This window comes from Urtica dioica, chromosome 8 (genome assembly GCF_054948205.1).
Source record: "Urtica dioica subsp. dioica isolate 48M chromosome 8, U.dioica_male_clone48M_v1_H2, whole genome shotgun sequence".
NCBI classification, from domain to species: Eukaryota; Viridiplantae; Streptophyta; class Magnoliopsida; order Rosales; family Urticaceae; genus Urtica; species Urtica dioica.
The window spans coordinates 28,276,722-28,297,631 of NC_142763.1; the positions used below are offsets into that span (position 1 = coordinate 28,276,722).

The 20,910-nt window shown below is 39.3% G+C and overlaps 2 protein-coding genes across 2 annotated transcripts; both read left to right on the plus strand.

The window, feature by feature from the left end:
* The first annotated feature begins 12,025 nt into the window (after window positions 1–12,025).
* APG3 (Peptide chain release factor 1) lies at window positions 12,026–16,161 on the plus strand. The gene is made up of 15 exons (XM_089624651.1): window positions 12,026–12,243; window positions 12,323–12,379; window positions 12,583–12,663; window positions 12,749–12,806; window positions 12,888–12,991; window positions 13,148–13,199; window positions 13,307–13,356; window positions 13,472–13,537; window positions 13,621–13,785; window positions 14,577–14,649; window positions 14,753–14,885; window positions 14,988–15,045; window positions 15,390–15,437; window positions 15,743–15,826; window positions 15,940–16,161. Exons 1-15 carry the CDS (start codon window positions 12,100–12,102, stop codon window positions 16,009–16,011), a joined length of 1,245 nt encoding a protein of 414 aa, XP_089480777.1. The 5' UTR covers window positions 12,026–12,099; the 3' UTR covers window positions 16,012–16,161.
* Window positions 16,162–18,792: 2,631 nt separating this feature from the next.
* Window positions 18,793–20,415, plus strand: LOC149388888 (uncharacterized). The gene is made up of 2 exons (XM_089621908.1): window positions 18,793–18,919; window positions 19,133–20,415. The coding sequence occupies exon 2, from the start codon at window positions 19,191–19,193 to the stop codon at window positions 20,337–20,339; it is 1,149 nt and encodes a 382-aa protein (XP_089478034.1). The 5' UTR covers window positions 18,793–18,919; window positions 19,133–19,190; the 3' UTR covers window positions 20,340–20,415.
* Window positions 20,416–20,910: the final 495 nt, after the last annotated feature.

Consider the following 20,910-nt stretch of genomic DNA (forward strand, 5'->3'; position numbering starts at 1 on the left):
TTCTTTTTCTTTGAAATTTGTTTAAAAAACAATGAAAATGTTTTCTATTTTATCTCTCTTATATTTTAAATTAAACTCTAAAACAATTGAATGTAAAACATAGCCAAACAACATTTTAAAATATTATGAAACGTAATTCTAAATCTGTTTTTTTAAATTTAAAATTAAAATAAAAAAATATAAAAACAAAAAACAAATTTAGAATACTAAACCAAACTGCCTTAGTTTTTGGGAAAAATTAAATCAAAGGACTAACACGAGAACTATTAAAACAATGGGGAGTGTTCTTACATTCTTACTTTGGTCTCTTTTTTCTTTTGGTAATCTATTTACAGCTTGATTTAGAACTTTTTATAAATTAGTTGAGTATTCTGGAAATATCTTACATATTAAACAATTCATTCATCTGGGGGATGAGAGGAACTAGACTTCAAACTACATATAATCCATTTATAAAACAATGAATAATATAGATTTATTTATGTGATGTGGATGTATGACGCTCTTAATTTTAAAATAATGACACAATTCGAGATATTTTTAAATACTTTTATTTTATGATGATATTTAATTAGTTTATATAATATTTTATATGATTAACTACCCTTTATTTAAATTCCCACTTCGGCGCCCCTATTATATTTTATCTGATACAAATTAGCCAAGATGTTACATGGACTAAATGTTTTTTTTGGCGCCCTTGATAAAGATGCTCTAGAGGGTATATAACTGCAATTTCTCAAGACATTGTCTTCGTTACCCGCCAAATACATCGCACGTGGAAAAGAGTCGAGTCTGGTTGGAAAATACATATATTTATTTCTCGTATAAACTCACATTACAAAAGGCTTTTCAACTTGAAGTTAAAAACACTGGTTCAGGTCTCTAAGATCCATAGTTTTGAGTTTGGACCGGGGCTAGAAACCGACACTGGCTTTTGGACTCAATAGGTGTTCGGCTAAGGGTAGAAATGTAATTTCGGGAAGGTGGGTGGAGAGAAAATAGTCAGGCTCATTTTTGTCGTGGCTTGTGATTTTTTTGTCGATACGTGAGAGAAAGTGATGATGATGAGGAAAGCTTGGATGGAGAAGTTGAAGAGAATTGATTGGGCGACATGAGGGTTGGTAGTTGTGTTGTAATGTGTAGGAAAATGTTATTATGGGTGAAAATGAAATATTGTTAGCAGGGAATATAATTTTTTATCTTTTATGGTGAAATAAATCATGGGTATTGTATAATTATAGCCATAAATAATATAGATATTGAAAAGAGCAAAATATAGGATGGGTAATTCTCACAAAATATAGGATTAAAAGAAGAAAAGTTTTTCTCTCAGCTTTCTCTCGAGAGAAGTCGTCTGAGTCTGTTGCCGGTCTTCGAATCCTCGTCTGAGAATGGAAGATTTGTGCGATAAATGGTCGGAAATGGGAATCGAGGAGGACGAGGAAGGAGAAGTTATGACTTTTGAAGAAGATGAACTTGCAAGTTCGACTGTGGACCTCTCTAATTGCCTTTTAGGAAGGTTGCTTAGGAAAAGAGGTTTTAATAGTGGGGCGTTCAAGGCAGTCATGGCTAGGATTTGGAGAACGAACGGGAGGCTCGAGATTAGTAACCACGGGGAGGGGGTTTTTTGCTTCAGGTTTGAGAAGGGGGCAGATAAACAACAGGTGTGGGACTCGGGGCCGTGGACATTTGACAAGTCACTCCTGGTCCTGAACGACCCCATGGTTGAGAAAGACGAAGGTGACGAATTTCGTTTTGTCGAGTTTTGGGTTCAGCTCCATGGTATCCCCGCCAAGTTTCGATCGGCGCGAATGGGAGAGATGATTGGGGGGAGGGTTGGCCGGGTCTCCAAGGTGGACAAGACTAAAGACGGACGGGTCTGTGGTGATTTCATCTGTGTCCGCACTGCCATTGACATCGGGAAGCCCCTGATGAAAGGCTTGTTTATTAAACTTGGAGCAGATGATGGTAAGACTTGGGTCGGGTTCCGGTACAAGAAACTCTCCGACTTCTGCTTTGTCTGTGGTAGGCTCGGTCACACCGACGCCGACTGCCCGGCTAGAGAGGATGAACAGAACAAGGATGGGACGGCGCGGTTCGGGGGATGGTTACGTGGTGAGGCCGTGTATAAGACCAATCCTGTGGTCTGGCGGTTTAATGGTGTTCAAAATAACAGGGAGGAAGGATGGGCCGGACCCGACCCGGGTTCTTTGAAGGTTCCTCGGGAACCTACGGCAGCGAGGCCGAGCGCCGCCGGGATTGGATCTGCTGGATCTCAGCGGGCGGCGAAGGTTCGATCGGCGCAGGCGGGGAACAAGGCCGAAGGGAAGAGGCCGGAGGGTGAGACGCTGGGAAGACAGGAAGCACCTCCGACGGCTTCAGGAGTCGAGCCAGGTGGGGTTGAGGACGCGGCGCCGGAGAAGTCTTCACCGCCACCTAGGGAAGCTGAGACGGAGCCAAGGGGATCGGAGAGCCCGTCAGAGGCCGACCGTGCCGCCTCCTCTGGCCCGATGAAACCCCAGACACCGTTGGCTGATGTGCAACGGGAATTCCAGACGCCGAGGAAGACGAAGGTGGATGGCCGTGGTCCGGCGAGAAGCAAAACCGAGGCGCGTCGTGGCCAATCGAGGAGAAAGGTCAAAATCTCGGGGGACGAGCCACCTTTCCTTTCTGGGCTAGGCAAACACACGACCCTTCCGACGAAGGACAATTCTGAGGCAGTTTTTGGGGCGGATCTTGGGGAAGGCGTTGTGAGGAACGGCTCTTTGGAGGACAGTCTAAGACCTGGAAAAGCTGAGGAGGCAGGTAGAAATATCAGAGCGTCTGAGGGAGTGGATAATGGGTTGGAGGAGGGTTTTGGGGGATTTTGCTCGAATATGGGGGGACCCATCTCTGAGGGCTTTTTTCCTCACCCATGTAAAGGGATGAGTGGGCCGGCTACTGGGCCCAAACAGCCCAGGGCTATTGGATTGGATCTGGCCCACCCCGTGGGGGATAATTGCCTGGCGATTAAGAGTAATTCTTCTGGGCCCTCCACCTTGACGGGGTTGAGATCCTCTGGGCCAAAACTACAGCCGGACCTGACTTTTGTGGAGGCCATTAAAGAGCAGAAGAATACGAGGGGGTCCAAGAAAAGGGTCTCGGGGAGCATCATCGGCCATTTCGGTGACGGGGAACCAGAGGCGGGAAATGAGGCGTGTGGAGAGGGAGAAGCCGGGGCTGGAACAAGAAATACTAATGCGAGGGTACGAGTGGGAAACGTGAAGAAGATGGCGCGCCTCTTCGAGGCGGGGAGTTGAGAGTCTAGCGCGACGGGGCACGGCCTTGGGAATTTGGGAAGGTCTTCAATCTCCGTCCCGGTGAATCAGGTAAGTCTTCTTTCCCCCTACCCTTGTCCCTTTTTACGTGTAGGTGGGGAAATGCAGGCTGTGAGGGAGTCGGGTTTGGGTACTACTAACTTAGGAGCTTCTGAAGATTCGGATTTGACTAAGGACGAGATTATTGAGAGAACGGCGCCCCTCAAGGATGAGGGCCGCCGAACGCAATGATATGCATTATCTGGAATGTCCAGGGGTTAGGAAACCCCGGGACGAATGGAGCCCTCAGGTCCCACGTTCTTGACTATATGCCGAATTTTCTCTTTTTGTCAGAGACAAGACTTAGGAAGGACGGGGCTGAGAGGGTGAGAGTGTTGCTTGGTTTTGAGGGTTGTATTACGGTTGAGTGTCTTGGTAGAAGCGGAGGCTTGATGCTACTTTGGAAATCGCCTGTGAAGTTTCTACTTGGGACTATGTCAAGGTTTCATATTGAGGGGGATTTTGTTAGTGACGATGGGAAGACTTGGAGGTTTGTGGGGATTTACGGGGACCCGGTGACCACGCAAAGGAGACATACGTGGGAACTCCTTCGTCGGCTACGTGGGAATCATAGGGGACCATGGCTTGTGGGAGGAGACATGAACGAGGTGGTTTCGAATGCGGAGATCAGGGGGGGTGGGGGGCGCGGACGAGAGGTCCCGGGCAGCTTTTGGCCTTCCGGGATATGATCGTGGATTGTGATGTTCAGGACTTGGGGTATGAAGGAGACATGTTTACTTGGCGGAGAGGAGGGATCGAGGAACGTCTTGATAGGTGTCTGGCTTGCAGTGAGTGAGGGGACCTTTTCCCCCGGGCTAAGGTAAAACATCTCAGGTTTTGGAACTCTGATCATCGACCTCTGCTGCTCTGTACTGAGGGAGTTGGTCATGCACATAGATCGGGGAGACCAAACAGATTCTTTTTTGAAGAAGCCTGGTGCGGGGAGGCAGAGTGCGAGGAGGTGGTTAGGAGGTCCTGGGAAAGAGTTGGAGTAGGGGATCGGGGCAAGACAATGCTAGAGTCGATTAGACTTTGTAGGGAGGGTCTGGGTCGCTGGGGGTATGAGAAGAACAGAGGGATGAAAAGCCGCATTGAGAAACAGAAGAAGATCGTAGAGCTAGCGGGTATGTCTGGTCCGGATTTCTGTATGGTCAAGTTTCGTCGAGAGGAAAAGCAGCTGAATGCACTTTTGGAAAAAGAAGAGCAATTTTGGAGGCAGAGGAGCAGATCCTCTTGGCTAAAATGTGGAGATAAGAATACTAAGTTCTTTCAGCGTAAGGCGACTACTAGGAAAAAGAGGAACTCTATCAGCGGCTTGTTAGACGAGAGAGAGGTGTGGCGCAGTAGCGAGTCGGGGGTTGAAGGGGTGATCTCTAAGTACTTCGAGGATATCTTTACCTCCGGTGACCCATCGCGGCAGGATATCGAGGCGGTGGTCGGGGGCATCCATCCCATCATCTCGGAGACTATGAACATTGAGCTTGAGAGACCCTTTCAGAGGGAGGATGTGAGAGATGCCCTATTCTCGATGGACCCCATTAAGGCCCCCGGAAAAGATGGGTTTCCGGCTATTTTCTACCAAAAGTACTGGGATGTGGTAGGGGAGTCGGTCGATGAGACGTGTTTAGGGATCCTCAACAACGGGAATGAAGTGGGAAGCATTAACGACACCATTATTACGCTTATTCCGAAGATTGAGGAGCCGAGGAGAGTGAGCGAGTTTCGGCCCATCAACTTATGTAATGTTGTCTACAAGCTTGTTGCTAAGTGCCTTGTTAGTCGTCTCAAAAGTACCATGCACATGGTTATCTCAGAGAATCAGAGCGCGTTCGTGGGGGATAGGCTTATCTTCGACAACGTCATGGTGGGGTTTGATGCACTGCACACGATGAAGAAGGGAAGATTTGGCAATGGTGGGTGGGCGTCACTCAAGCTTGACATGGCAAAGGCATACGATCGAGTCGAGTGGGCCTACTTGGAGACGGTTATGCTCAGACTCGGATATTCTGCTAAGTGGGTTCGTTTAGTGATGAGTTGTGTCACGTTGGTTCGCTTTGCCTTCAACATCAACGGAAGTGTTCGGGGCCATGTGGTTCCGCAAAGAGGGCTCCGTCAAGGCGACCCGTTTTCCCCCTTTCTCTTCCTCTTTTGCTCCGAGGGTTTATCGAGTCTCTTCAGAGCCGGCGAACGATCCGGGGGGATTAGCGGGGTCCGGTTTGGGAGCCTTCGGGTGTCGCACCTTCTTTTCGCGGATGATAGTCTGATGTTTTTTAAGGCGTGCCCTGAGGAGTGTGAGAATGTGGCAGAGATCTTACGGATTTATTCGGAGGCTTCGGGGCAACAGGTAAACTTCCAGAAGTCTGATGTCTGCTTTGGGAGAGATGTTGACCCGGAGGAGGAGGTGAGGCTGGTTAGGATCTTAGGAGTCCGGAGGACAGACTGTCATAAGCGCTACCTTGGTCTCCCGGCGTTCACAGGGCGTAAGAAGAAATAGTTGTTTGAGTATGTCAGAGAACGCATCTTGGAGAAGATCAAGAGTTGGAACGGCCTTTTTTTCTCGCAAGCGGGAAAGTGAGGTGCTTATTAAGTCAATCCTCCAGGCTATCCCGGGGTACGTGGCATCGTGTCTAAAGTTGCCCAAGCTGTTGATTTATGAGATTCATTCGGCCATTGCTAAATTCTGGTGGGGTAATTGCAACGGGGCTAAAAAGACCCACTGGTGCGCTTGGGAGAGGCTCGTAAGGAACAAGTCGGATGGGGGTATGGGCTTCAGGGACTTGGAGAAGTTCAACCAAGCTCTGCTCGCCAAGCATGTTTGGAGACTCCTTAGGAGGCCGGAAAGCTTGGTGGGAAAGGTTTTTAGAGAGAGTTATTACCCACATGGTGACGTTTTGAGTGGTCGATGTGGCTCAAATAGTTCCTTCATGTGGCGTAGCCTGGTTTGGGGAATAGAGATTATCCTTGAGGGCATGAGATGGAGTATTGGAGATGGCGAGTCGGTCATGGTTATGGGGGATATGTGGATCCCAAGAGCCAGGCCCCTTGCCTGGATTGATCCCCCCTTTATCCCACCAGATATGAGAGTCGCGGAATTGATGAGGCTTGGTGGGAGTTGGGACGAGACGCTTGTTCGCAACTTGTTCGGGGAGGAAGACGCTGCAGCGATCCTGAGCATACCCTGGGGCGGTGAAGGGATTCCTGATAAACGTCGTTGGCACTTCACGGAGGATGGAGAGTACACGGTCAAGAGTAGCTATCGTTTGGCTATGGAACCTTTCTTTGAAGCCGGCACGTCGGATCGATCTAAGATGGAGAGCTGGTGGAAGAAGTTCTGGAAGCTAAAGGTCCCCCCAAGAGTTAAGCTTTTTGTTTGGAGAGTGTGTATGGGGAGGATCCCGACTCGTACTGTGCTTGTTAAAAGGAGTGTCATCAAGGACGACAGATGCCCTATTTGCTTGGGGATGGCGGAGACGACCCATCACGTGTTTTGGGGTTGCAAATGGAGCAGAAAGGTGTGGAAGGAAGCGGGCTTTGGTGGGATCCTTCCGACACACGGGGATGGCGAGGTCTTTGACACCATCTTCAGAGCGGCAGAGTCTCTTGAGGTACGTAATATTGAGTTTTATTTTACTATTATCTGGGAATTATGGAACCACATGAACAATGTCGTCTCGGGGAAGAAAACCTGGAACCAGATTGAGCTTGTTCAGTGGACGGGATGCTTCCTCGAAGAGTTTAGAGAAGCGAACAAGGATGTAGGTCAGAGTAAAGAGAAAAATCCGGCCAAGTCTATGTGGATCCCGCGGCGCAAGGAACAATCTCAGTGACTGTGGATGCTGCTCTAGATCGGGACCAGGGAGGATTCGGTGTGGGGTGTATTGCCCGGGACCACACCGGAAAGGTAATAGCCTCGCAAACGTTTTCCCAAGCTAGAGGATTTACCCCCAGCTTGCGGAGGCGGTTGCGGTCCTCCAAGGCGTAGTTCTAGCTCCCAGCATTAGCGAGTCGAGATTGGAGCTTCATTCGGATTGCTCGGAGGTGGTCAAGGCGGTGGCAGGGGGAAAGATTCCCGCGACGGAGCTCGGGACGATTTTACATCATATCAAGAGAGAGGTAAGTAATCTGACTGAGTTTAAAATTTCGTTTCTTCCTCGGCAATGTAACGTTGCGGCCCATAACTTAGCCCGTTTTGCTGTCATGCATAGTTCTAACTCGACATGGTTGGGGCTTGTCCCTCCGTGCTCGGAAGAGGCTATTAGAGCCGATGACAGAGAGGTCCGTTCCCGCACGTCGGGATAGTGGCCTTCGAGTTTTTTTCTCGTTGTTGTCTTGTATGGCTCGTTTACTTGCGTTTTTCCTTGTAACCACGGTTTTCCTCCGCCATACGTGAGGGCATTTATGATATCTCCGTGGCACCGCCCACGTTTCAAAAAAAAAAAAAAAATCATGGGTATTGTATTGTTCAACTTTTTTTTTTCAAGGGGAACGGGATTGTTCATTTATTTGTTTGTTATTGCACTTTCTAAGAACATCGGTATTACAGAGCACCCACACAATAAATATATAATAAAATTATTTAATATTAAGGTATTTAGTCAACCAAAATATTGGTTTATCAAACATTGGTTACTAAGTTACTAATTTGGTTGATTCTTAATAGGAGCTAATAATCGAAGAGGACAATATAAAATATATATATATATATATATATTATTTATATATATATATATATATAAAGTAGAATACAATTGTCTAGACTCATAACACTATTCATTTTACAGTAGAATTTTTTTTTCTAAAAAAAAAAGAAGATGTTGGACCCTTAGGCACAAAGTATTATTTATTCTACTCGGAATTTTTTTTTATTTTTTTAGACCAGAAAGAAAAGAGTATTTTCAGAATATTTTAAATTCATTTTTTTTTCAAACTCAAATATTTTTGGACATGTCTCCAAATATTACTTCCTCCAAATTAAAATATATTAATTGTTCCACTGCAACGTTCAGGGGCATACTACTTTTGTATATATATATATATATATATATTTATATATATATATATATACACACACACGTTTTTGTCTAGATAAAATTTGGTTAGATTTTTTTCTTAGAAATTTAGTTAATATTAGATACCTCGCTCACTCTTTTTGTTTATATTTTGGCGGAAAATCATGGCACTGAATCATACATGACCCATTGTGAGACAAACCCATCCAAAACATACGGCGTGGTACGCTATTTTTTTTAATAAAAATAAATTTTTAATTATTTTTAAAAAGGAATGTAGGCTATTAGGCTACTGACCTAATTAGCATATTATTTAACCTTTAACATTTCTTTTGCATCCTCCTATAAATATCACCCTCATTCACAAAGCTTCACACCCCACAGTAAAATATTCTCATACTCTATTTCATTACTCAAATTCTCATAAAATCTTCTCAAATATTTATTTTTATTATATAGTTTTCATATATAATTTTCTCATAGAGTTATCAAATCTATTTTTAGTATATAGTTTTAATTTTAAAAAATTGTCTTAATCTCATCGAAGCTCTTCTCGTCAAAGTTTCTCACGAGCAAGTTATTCAAACACACCACTACCTGAAAATTCACAACCAACTCACGAGCCTCCAATGAACCAATACCCTCAAATTTGACTTGGTTTTATCTTAATTTCCTATTTTTGAAAATATCGAATACAACCCAACCCAAGTACTATCAACTTTATACGTACCTCCAAATTACCATCAAACCGAAAGTCAATTTGACTGGATGTTCCGAATAATCCACCATCATACTATCCATATACAATTTATAGGCAACTTCAATATCCACCACAACCATATTATTCACAACTTAAACCACCATATCAAGATCCATACCAGGAACAACTACAAATTATGAAAATCAAATTGACGAAGATGAAGAGGAGGAGGAACACCCACCATCACCACCGCCGCCACCACCACCACGAGATGAGGAAGAAGAAGACCTACCTCAACCACATGAAGGAGGCCCGCCACCCACCCAAAAAGAGCGATATAAAATATATGGCAATACTTTGAAGAAATTGGTGAATGAGAAGATAAAGCAAGAAAATGTTGAAAATTTGTGAAAGCTAGAAACAAGAAACATGAAACTTCATGGTTAATACACCACTACAAGAAGTGCATTTCATCCAAAGTTCACTAGGTAACGTCTCACGATCCCATCGAGTTTATGAGACAACTTGTTCAGTACATTGTTTCTACATACCAATCATTTATTCATGTAGAATCTGGGGGATTTCTTAGATTAATATATTATTTAGTCACTGGTATTCATATGATTAAGAGGACTCGATTATAAAGAGACATGATGACATTTTTTTCGAGAAGAAACTAAAAAAATGAATGCCATATTTATGTCGGGCTCGTTTAGTAACATCAGACATATGGTCGATAAATAGTAAGATTAATTTGATGAGTGTGGTAGTTCACAACATAGACGACTCTTGGAATTTATGCAAAAGAATCATATCCTTTAAGAGAATTAAGGGAGGCCACACGGTCGATAGCATTCTACGAATCCTACTATAAGTGAAGGAAGAGTGTCGTATACGTGATAGAATAATTTGCATAACCTTAGACAATGCCACAAGTAACGACGCCATGTTTAGAGGCCTAATACGAGAAATACCTTGTGGAGACAACATTTGAGCAACCCATATTGTAAACCTCATAGTCAAAGTCGGTTCTGAAACCTATGACACATCCATCATGAAAACTACGGATATCATGACAACAAAATTAGGTGGAAGTCAATATACTTAATGTTGAACTTCTTTTTTCCGGGTTATTACGAGGTCATAGTATCATTTGTCAATGGTATGTGTAATGCTAACATAAACGAGAACGACATTGCTATGGCTAAAGATTTATGTGAGTTCTTTCACATTTTCTATGATGAAACTTGTGCATTATCTGCTGTCTATACACCTACTTCTCATTTAGCAATTCAGAGCATAACAAAAATAGCACAACATCTTCACGATGTCAACCATTTCCCCATTTTTCATCCATGCATTAGAGCCATAAAAGCAAAATATAACAAATATTGGGGTCCATGGAAAATTCCTTTTCTAGGCTTTGGGTGCATTTTAGATCTCCACATCAAATTTGAAGGGTATAGAGACTTTTTGTAATATTTAGTGGATAAGATTGATGAAGATTACATTTTTAGAGATCATGCCAGAGTCGTGGAAAGTTTTCATTCTCTTTTTAGGACCTATCAACCCGAGCCGAGTTCACCACACAACAAATTAACATGCACATACATGTTTCAATAACTCTATCAAAACGTACGAGATGTGCACAGATCTCCAAGTCTATTGCCAACTTCCTCGAGAACATCTCAAGATTCATCCAGCAACGAGGAGATCGCACTATACAACACGTCCCGATTTGTTTCCAAACAACAAGATATACTTGAGTCCCAGCGTGGTGGAGACAACGTGAAAACATGTTTCCCATCTTGATAATAATAGCTCGTGACATACTCTCGATACCTATACCGACTGTTTCATCCGAGGCTGAATTCAATAGCTCTGGTCGCATTATCGATGATATAAGCTGTAGTTCTAGCTCCTGAAATGGTGGATGCATAAACTGTTGGAAAAAAATTGACTTCTACATGATAGACGAGCTCAAGAGACGTTTGTTAACTTCAATCTCGTGGATGATTTCGCTTTGGATATTTCAAGTCTAAACCTTGATGATTAGATTTGTACTTCTAACTTTGAATAATTATGAATATAAACAAATTTACTATTTCCTCTACCGACCCTCTGAGAGGTTTTAAAGATATCGTTTTTATTAAATTATTCTTCATTTTCTCACTTTTACATTATAGTCCTTATTTTAAAAAAACACTACCGTTTTAGTCCTTTGAAAAAGTATTTATTTAATTTTTTTAATGCATGGAATTGGAAATTTTCACCAATAGAATGGAATATTTTCTTCCATGGGGAGTGAAATTCCAGTCAACACGGGAATGAATATTTATTTTCAGTCAAACACGAAATTCCGTGTCCAGTGGAAGTAGATTTCCACTTTCTTCTACAAACCCATGATTAAGTGGGTAGGGGAGTACAAAAATCAATTGAACATCTGTTAGACCGATAATCGAACCAAGTTGCAAACCGAAGTTCGGTGCCACGTCATCAAATCAAAAATTCGATTTGGTTAACTGGATCTGATTTATAAAATTGGATCGATTTTCGGGTTTCAATATCCAATAATTTAATTTTTTTTTATTAATTGACATATTTTTATTTTATATAATTTGAATAATTATTTTTGAAACCGGATAATCGGTTTGAATTAGATCTAATTATGAAAGCGGGTAACTAATTGAACCGGACAACCATTTTGAAATCGTCAAAGAGGGAATTAGAATATTTTTATTTGAAAAACATGTGTCAAATATATTCAAGTAAATTTTTACATATATAGAATGTTCAATTTTTCAGAGATATAAATTAAATTAACTTCCCGAAAATGAAATTTACCATATGCCAATTGGTTTACGCAATAAATCGAACATTTTTTTGTAAGTGGGGACGTGGACTACCTTACACCGCGAGCGGGTAAGAATAGCCGTGTTTCCAAACAGACACGTTATCTCATCCCCCCCGAAGCCCCAACTCAAAAACTCCACGGAGTCACAGAGAGACCAAACCATCGAACTTCCCAACAATGAATGGCTTAGCCTCTTCCTCAGCCACCATGCCCGGAATGCTCGCCGTTCCGACGACACGTCACCGTTTTGGCGGAGGAGCCGCCCATCCTCTGTTCCTCAAAACTCTGCCCACTCTCCGAACACCCGTCATTTGCATGGCTGTGCGTACTCTTGCCAATTCTTCTACTCTCTCACGTTTATATGAATTCCAGACTGACCGAACTCATGGATTTTTCTCAGGAGCCCTATTTGATCACAAAGCTGGAGTCAGCAGAAAAGACCTGGAAAGAGTTATCGGTAAAACCATTTTTTTCCTATGAATATTTCTAGAGTTGCAAGTGTGTGTTCAATAATTTTGCCTAGTCTCTTAACGTCATTTTGAGCCTGAGCAAGCCCTCTTATTATTTTTAGACCTGTGCTTGTTTGAGCTTTGTGGGTTATGATTCAATGTCGAGTTGTGAAGACAAATATTTCATGTATCTTTTTTATTATTGTCGCAGGTCAAGCTGGGTGATCCGGATGTGGTGTCGAATCCCACCGAATACCAAAGGATTGCGCAATCTGTGTCGGAGCTTGATAATGTACGACACGATTTTTTTTATTTTAAATGTATTTTATTTATTGTGTGGACTGGATGATTTTATGGTGTTTCGGCGAGAGATTCAGGTTGTGGAAACGTTCAGGAGGTTCAGAGATTGCGAGAAGCAATTAGAGGAGGCCAAAGGTGTGTTCTTTGAAGTATAGATTGCTTGTTTGTGTAAAAAAAGTCGGCTATTATTCATCGCTTTGAAAACTGTTGTATCAGCTTTGGCGAAAGACAGTGAGATCGAGGAGGACATGGCGGAGATGGTGGCGAGCGAGATCCAATCACTGTCCGCTGAAATGAAAGAGATCGAAGAACAGCTTAAGGTATTCTTCACAAGAGAGAAAAAGAAAATACCATGCTTCTGTAATTAAAGCATATTTTTTTTGTCCGTTTAAAAAGACCCACATCGTTTTTTTTTTTTTTTTTTTTTTGAGTTTCTCAACATCGAGCTGGTGACTAAGTTGGAATTTTCATTGTAGATGCTACTTCTTCCGAGCGATCCTCTCGATGCAAGAAATATTATGCTTGAAGGTACGGCGATTCTCTTTGAGAGCAGTTAATACGTATTAGTACACATAACGGTATAAGTGACTCAAAAGCTCGCTCATTCATAATTCGTAATTTAATCTTCCAAACAGTCAGGGCCGGTGCGGGTGGTGATGAGGCTGGAATTTGGGCGGGTGATCTTGTAGGTAGATGTTACTTTTGTCCTTCAATATAACATTTTTTTTATTGATTAATTAATTTGATATAGCAAACTAATTGACGCCCCAACCTCGACATATTCTTTTTTTTTACCCAAGGTCCGTATGTACCAGAAGTACAGTGAGCGGAACAATTGGAAGGCCGTTCCAATTTCGTGCACCGATGTAAGGAATCAAGTCCACCAAACAGAATATTGTGGCCTTCGAATGAGCATATTTCCCTTACTTGTGTGTCAATTTGTTTGAAGGCCGAAAAAGGAGGGTTCAAGACTTATGTGATGGAGATCAAGGGAAAACGTGTGTATAGCAAGTTGAAATACGAGTCTGGCGTTCATCGCGTTCAAAGAGTCCCCCAAACAGAGGCTCAAGGCCGTGTTCATACTTCCACCGCAACAGTTGCCATTATGCCCGAGGTATGTTATATAGATTTTTGGGGCTATTTGCGAGTATTTCATAAGTTTTTTTTTTTTTTTTTTTATCAGATGAATATTTCATAAGTTAGATTAAGGTTTGATGTGTTTCAATTGTGGTATGGAGATTGATCAATCCTTTTTCTTTTTTAGTCCACTTCTGTGCCCCTTCAATTGAGTTATGCCATGGCATCAGATTTTTAAAATAAGCTTATTTGCTTTTTGGCTCAAATAGTCGCTGAACTTTTATGATTATGCTATTTTGGTATTTAACTTAAAAAAAAAAACATTTTGGTCTCTAACCTATTTGATTTTGTAGCATTTTTGGTCCTTTTCGAAAAGAAAAGTTAATTTTAATTATTATTATTTTTTTTTTTTTTATGTAATGAAATACAACACAAACAACGTAAAACATATTACTTTTGTTATGTTTTTAAATGAGTTGAAAAAGTGATGATGTGACATAATTCAGTCGGAGGACACTAAAGAAGACATAGAAATGAGACATGTGATCCGTGCCAAACTCAATTGGGCATCATAGGTTTCTTAACAATTGAAACTTTGGCTTTATCAAAATAATCAAGTTTTTATATTTGTTAATTCATCCAGCCAAACTCAATATGAAAAGCCTTATTACATTCAAACTTTAGCACGCTATTAGCACCATTAATTCGGGAAATTATGGTTTTAAGTTTGCGTAAAAGACGCCTGGGATGCCAGCAAATTGTTTCAGGCAATGTACTCGAGAATGTTATTATTTGATACTGTTTATGTTTATGTTAAACTGGAAATAGGTGGATGAAGTTGAGGTGGAGATTGACCCAAAGGATATAGAACTAACGACGGCAAGATCTGGGGGCGCTGGAGGTAATTTAATTGAAATTGTTTGGAATATATTTTTATCCCCCTTTGATTTCATTTTTTGAAAATCTCAATTAAGAAGGAGTCTTATTTTTGTGACGCGTCGCAGGGCAAAATGTGAACAAGGTTGAGACAGCAATCGACCTTTTTCACAAACCAACAGGAATCCGAATATTTTGTACGGAAGAAAGGACTCAACTCCGAAACAAGAGTCGCGCCCTTCAGTTGCTACGAGCGAAATTGTGAGACCAAATAATATTTGACGCTCCTTATGATTCTTATCGAAATTATTTGGCCATATTTTTTTTGGTTTGGATTTGTGACGACCAGTCAAATTGTTGCAGGTATGAGATAAAATTAAGGGAACATAATGAAAAGATACGCAATGAGCGGAAATTGCAGGTAATTATCATCTAGTAGTTTGTTTTTGTTCCTATATTTATTATATTATTAATTTTTATTTTCTTTCATTTTTCGGGTACCTTCTAGTTGAACTTGAAGCCATTGTGGTTATAGTTATGTGTTTAATGTGAAAAATTACTGGACATCAATGATTCCATGAATTGGGGACTTCTCATATCCGGATTCACATCATAGTTGCTATTAATTATATATTATGTTTTTTTGGGGGAGATAAAGCTCCGACACAAGCGTAATGAGCACTAGGCTAGTTTTGTTCGAGATCGGACTCCTTAAATTAAATGGCAGTATCGTAGTTATTTACTGATCATGCCCTTGAAATGCAGGTTGGCACAGGTGCTCGTTCAGAAAAGATACGAACCTATAATTACAAGGTAGTGCTACGGCTTTCGGGTAAAAAAAATTGTAAACAATGGAATGAATGATAAATGAAAGGCGTATTTTAGATTTTTCCGGTATCTCTTTGATTGAGCAACGATAAATATGGGTGTGATTCGAGAGACCCTTAGGCTTTCCTATTACGATTCCCGATCCAAAATGTTATATCATTCCCATCTTATAATCTATCTATCTCCTAATAATGGAAAAATACAATTTCTAATTATTTTATCTATTTATTAGAAATTTCTCTTGAATATCTAATTTCGGATTCTCCTTTTTTTGTGGTTCCCTCAACTAGGACAATAGAGTCACTGATCATCGGCTAAAGACAAACTACGCTCTCACGCCTTTCCTCGACGGTGACTTAGAGGATGCTGTGCAGGTAAGTTCTTCTTATTATTTTTATTTTATTTTTTTAATTTTTTTTTACTTTATCCCACAAAGGCTCGAAAAGCAACGTCGATACGATTGCGATTGATTTGGAAATTCTTTTAGGATTGCACTACAATGGAGCAAAATGAGATTCTTGAAGAGCTTGCTGAATCTGCCGCGGCTACAGTGAGCTGATTAAAGTAACAATAAAAAAAAGAGCATTTTCTCGTATTAGTATGGCCTCTCGATATCCATGATGAGGTAATAGGAACACAAGAATGAATTTTGTAGCTTGATCTATGAACACAAATTTTTGGGCAAGGAAGTCAGTAATTTGTAGCTCGATCTAAGATTTTCGAAGAAGCAAGTCTGGTCCATAGAAGAATGGATAAAAGAATTTCATACCCCCATAGGAATCAGAAAGCATAGTCATTGCATGGAAAAACAAACAAAATATCTTTAACAGGACCGGCGAAATTCTGATAATTGCTCGATAATCTGTTTTGGCAGATTGTTTATGATCACTTAATCATAGGTGCCCAATATCGATCAAGTAATCAAATGTTATGTACGCAAAATTATGAAAATTCAATGTTGATTGGACTGCAATCCATTTGACTTGTGCAAAATAAAGCATTGCGAAAATTGAAGAGGGAAAAAAATGAAGAAGAGATCAGCAGAAGCAGTAATATACCAACCATCTAAAAAAGATATCAATCAAAGAATAAAAAATTACGTGAACTTGTTAATTACGTCCAATGTTCAAAATATCGATACCGATACGATATCCACACCGAAGTTCTGATTTTACGGATATATCGAGTATTGACGGATATATCAACGGATATTCTATAATAATTTTAATACCGACTACCGATTATATCGGTGATATATCGATTATCGACGGATATATTGACAAAAATCTTATAACAAAATATAATAAAATATGTACCACTATTTATATTTTTAAATTTCTAATAAAACTATCAAATTAAAAATATACCTATAACTTTTTTCTTATAGATATACATTATTAATATTTACATTACTTTCTCAATATTAAAAAATGTAATAAAATAATTTTTTTTCAAAGAAATTGTAATATTTTTTCTACTACATTACAAATGTTCTTTAAAATAATAAAAAAGAAAAGTATTATATATTTAATTATTTAGTCTATTAGTAATTTAGTATAGATATTATATATTTATATAATACGGTTATTTGTCATACATATATTTATATGTATTATAAAATATAAATAAAGAAATATTGATAATATCATTATACTAAGTCAAATTAATAAGAAAAAGATATAAATAATAAATAAAAAATAAAGAAAAAAATAAAAATAAAAATCAAACAAATAAAACGATATTTTTAAATTTGGACTATATTTGTCGATATTTTGAATTTTTTAACTACTAAAACAAAATGATTTTTGTCGATATATCATCAATATTTTAGCGATATTTATAAAACGATAACGATTACAACAGATATTTTACCGAGACTCTTCAAAAAACGATATATCGGCGATATATCACCGATATATCTCGATATTTTGAACATTGATTACGACAAACAGTCGAATTCGCAAGGTTTATGTTAATCAAATTTAGGTGTGCTTTATAAAAAGCATGTATACCTCTTCAAATTGAATGAAAAAACACTTGAGAAATGAGTTGTTAAAGGTAACAAGATGGTAAATCAATGAGAAATCTATCGATTGTGCTAATATCAAAGAATCACCTTTAAAAATGTTCCTATAATTAGAATCACCTTTAAAGAATGTTCCTATAATCAGAATCACCTTTAAGATTTTAAAATAGCCAACATTTTAAAATTATTTAAAAAATAGTCAATGAATATGAAGTGACAATTGATAAATTATTAATTTTCTAATTTCGCCCTTTTAAATTTCGTAATTGCTTTTATTTATTAATTATTTTATTGATCTTGCATAAATATAATTAATACTTGCCCATAATATTAGAAATCAGTTATTGTAGAATTTGTTTGTTCTACAATTGTGAGATTGAATTAATCGTGACACACCTCTCTTTCTATCTAAATTTTCGTTTTTTTTTTCTTTCAAAAATTCATATATTCTTTATATGAACTTGAAAATGAATAATTTAAAGTCTTATGAATTCTTGACGACAAAAACTTCAAGAATATACCCATTGTGTTGGTAGAAACATCCACTCTAGTGTTGTAAAATTCCGCTGGAACTAGGCTTCAATGATGGCAGAGCTCTTCATCTCCGACGAACGTAGTGCGGCCAGATCTAGGCTCCGAAGGCGGCGGAGCTCTTCGTCAGCTAGGAAAGATGCGGAAACACGCAGATGATGTTATTTAATCAGAGACAACATAGATCACCATAGAAAACAAAAATCAAACTTGTCATTCTTGTGGAAAAACATATTAGAAAGCTTGTTCAATCGGGATATATGAAAAAAAAGAAAAGTATTGAGTTATTAAGGAATATTAAATAGGAGTGTAAATTGTACAAACAAAAAAATTAGGCTTTTAATATAATTAATAAAATCTTAAGAGAGGTGATTCATGTATAATTAAACTAACGAACTTTTAAATATGTTATATGAATAGTTTTATAAAACTTCGTACTCACTTTCCTGTATAAAAATTAAGAAAAGTTGTACAAAATAGCTATTTGAAACTTATTGATTTACAAAATAACTAAAATTTCAACTTTTCAGAAAAATAACCAAATTTACGTTTTCAAAATTTTTTTGACAGATTAAAATTTTTAACGATTATTATAAATAATTTATTACTTTAAAAAAAAATTAATCTTGGAGTTAAAAATTTTTTTGTATCCAAATTACTGCAAATTTTAACTATTTCACTTAATTAAGACAAACATTTGTTATTTTGCAAATTCATGGCTTTTATTTGCTAAGCAAGTACGTCACCCTAACAATTACCGTCTCCTCTCTTACCAGAGTTACTGAAACAGACACTAAAAGCTTCATACTCTGCTAATCGGCGTCGAAAACCCGGTCCTTTATCAGCGGTTCATAGCTGGAGATTTTCGTCTACACTCATATTCTCATTCCCAATCGAGCAACAATCTCAGGTACATGTTCTGTCAATTCATAGAAAGCATATTCGATGAATATCATCGTCCATTTTGTTTCTAGTTTCCTCACCTCACGAAATGTTTTCCGTGATTCTTATTGTTCTCATTCCATAAATCTTAACACTATGCCCTAATTTTTTAATTTAATTTTTCTCGGAGTTTCTTCGTAAATTAAACGGCAAACCCTAATACTTCTCTCTTCTCTGTTAGTTGGCTAAAACGCTTCAGTCTCTCAGAAGCCGAGTTCATCAAGCGTATAGAATCAGTTATGTTTGGTGTTATTCTGTGTAGAAGGCTCCAAATCTCCGGAGCCATTAATGGAGTTTCAATCTCGAAATCAGTATTCCTCTTTCGATTTCTCAGCTCGGAGAACGACCAACTCCATAAAGATCGCTCCTTTACTGTCTCTTACTTAGTCAGCTCTTGTGGCTTGTCCCCTGAATCCGCCATCGTCGCTTCCAAGAAGGTACGGCTCCGAGACCCTGAAAAGCCTGATTCTGTACTCGCATTCTTCAGAGAACACAAGCTCTCGAATGCTCAGACGTCGAACCTTGTTATGAAGTACCCAAGATACCTCTTGTCAGATCCCACGAAGAATTTTTTGCCAAAGCTCGAGTTTTTTTACTCCAAAGGGATATCGAAGGAGACCATGGCAAAAGTTCTATCTTCAAATGGATATGTTTTGAAAACAAGCTTGACAAATTATATTGTTCCGATTTTTGACATTCTTAAGAGCATCTCCGCATCTGATAGGCAAGTGGTCGGTGCTTTGAATCATTGGCGGTGCTCATTTGTAAAAAACCGGGAAAATGTTATGTCTAATATCAGGCTATTGAAAGGTTTAGGGATCCGCAATGCGAGAATTGCTTCTGTGTTTGCAAATATTCCAAGTGTTATGATCCTAAAGCCAGAAAGATTGAAAGAAATTGTGAAGAAGGTCTCGGACATGGGTTTCGATCCGAATAAATCCGTGTTCGTGTTTGCGCTGCGAACTTTTTCAATGCCATGTTACGAGAAGAGATGGAGAGAGAATTTCAAGTTATTCGAGAAGTGGGGTTGGTCTGAATCTGATATTTTGTACGCGTATAAATATCACCCGAATTGTATGTCGTATTCGGAGGAGAAGATTGGAAAAGCAATGGATTATGCAGTGAATGTGATGGGTCTAAACACAAAAGAGGTCGCGAGGATCCCTCTGATTCTATGCTATAGCCTCGAGAAGAGAATACGGCCGAGGTGCTCGGTTTTCAGAGTTCTTTTGAGGAAGGGATTCGTGGAGAGAGACAACTTGAAGCTTAATGGCATGTTACCGATCAATGAAAAGAGATTCTTGGCCAAGTATGTGACCAAATATGAGAAGGAAGTGCCTCTGTTGATGAGTGTGTATCAAGGAAAAGTTCATATTGACGATGCTTAGATGCTTTTGCAATGTTGATGTTTTTATTTTCCTTTTCTTTTCAAAAATTGATGAATTGAGGTTGTCGAGTGTGTTTTTTTTTTGTTTTTTTGTTTTTTTGTTTTTTTGTTTTTGTTTTTGGTTTCTTATTTAGTATTCACTTATACACTACATTGTAGCTTCCAACTTTCTATTAAGGGGAAAAGTTAATGCTTGTGAATGCTATGTCTTTGATAGCTGAGAATAAAGTAGGGATTAAAACATGATTACGGCCGAGGTGTTCGGTTGTCAGAGTTCTATAAAGGAAGGGATTGGTGGAGCAAGGTGATTTCAAGCTTTCTAGCTTGATTCTGTGCACGGGAAAGAAATTCGTTGCCCAGCGTGTGACCAAGCATCAGAAGAAAGTGCAGTTTTTGATGAGTGTGTATCAAGGCAAAGTTGAAGTCTAGATGCTTTTGTAACATTTTTTTTTTCTTCTTCTTAAATTGATGAGTTGCTGGTATGATCACCTTTCAATAGGTGGTTATGTGGTTTTTTGAAATTGCGTTTTTGATGAGTGTGTATCAAGGCAAAGTTGACGTCTAGATGCTTT

Excerpts from the sequence above, each read along its gene's own strand:
- LOC149388888 (XM_089621908.1), top strand. The coding sequence starts at position 19,191 with ATGTTTGGTGTTATTCTGTGTAGAAGGCTCCAAATCTCCGGAGCCATT.
- APG3 (XM_089624651.1), top strand. The coding sequence starts at position 12,100 with ATGAATGGCTTAGCCTCTTCCTCAGCCACCATGCCCGGAATGCTCGCC. Across the intron at positions 13,357-13,471 it reads GAATTTGGGCGGGTGATCTT|GTCCGTATGTACCAGAAGTA; the intron begins GTAGGTAGATGT and ends TTTTTACCCAAG. Across the intron at positions 15,046-15,389 it reads GCAATGAGCGGAAATTGCAG|GTTGGCACAGGTGCTCGTTC; the intron begins GTAATTATCATC and ends CTTGAAATGCAG.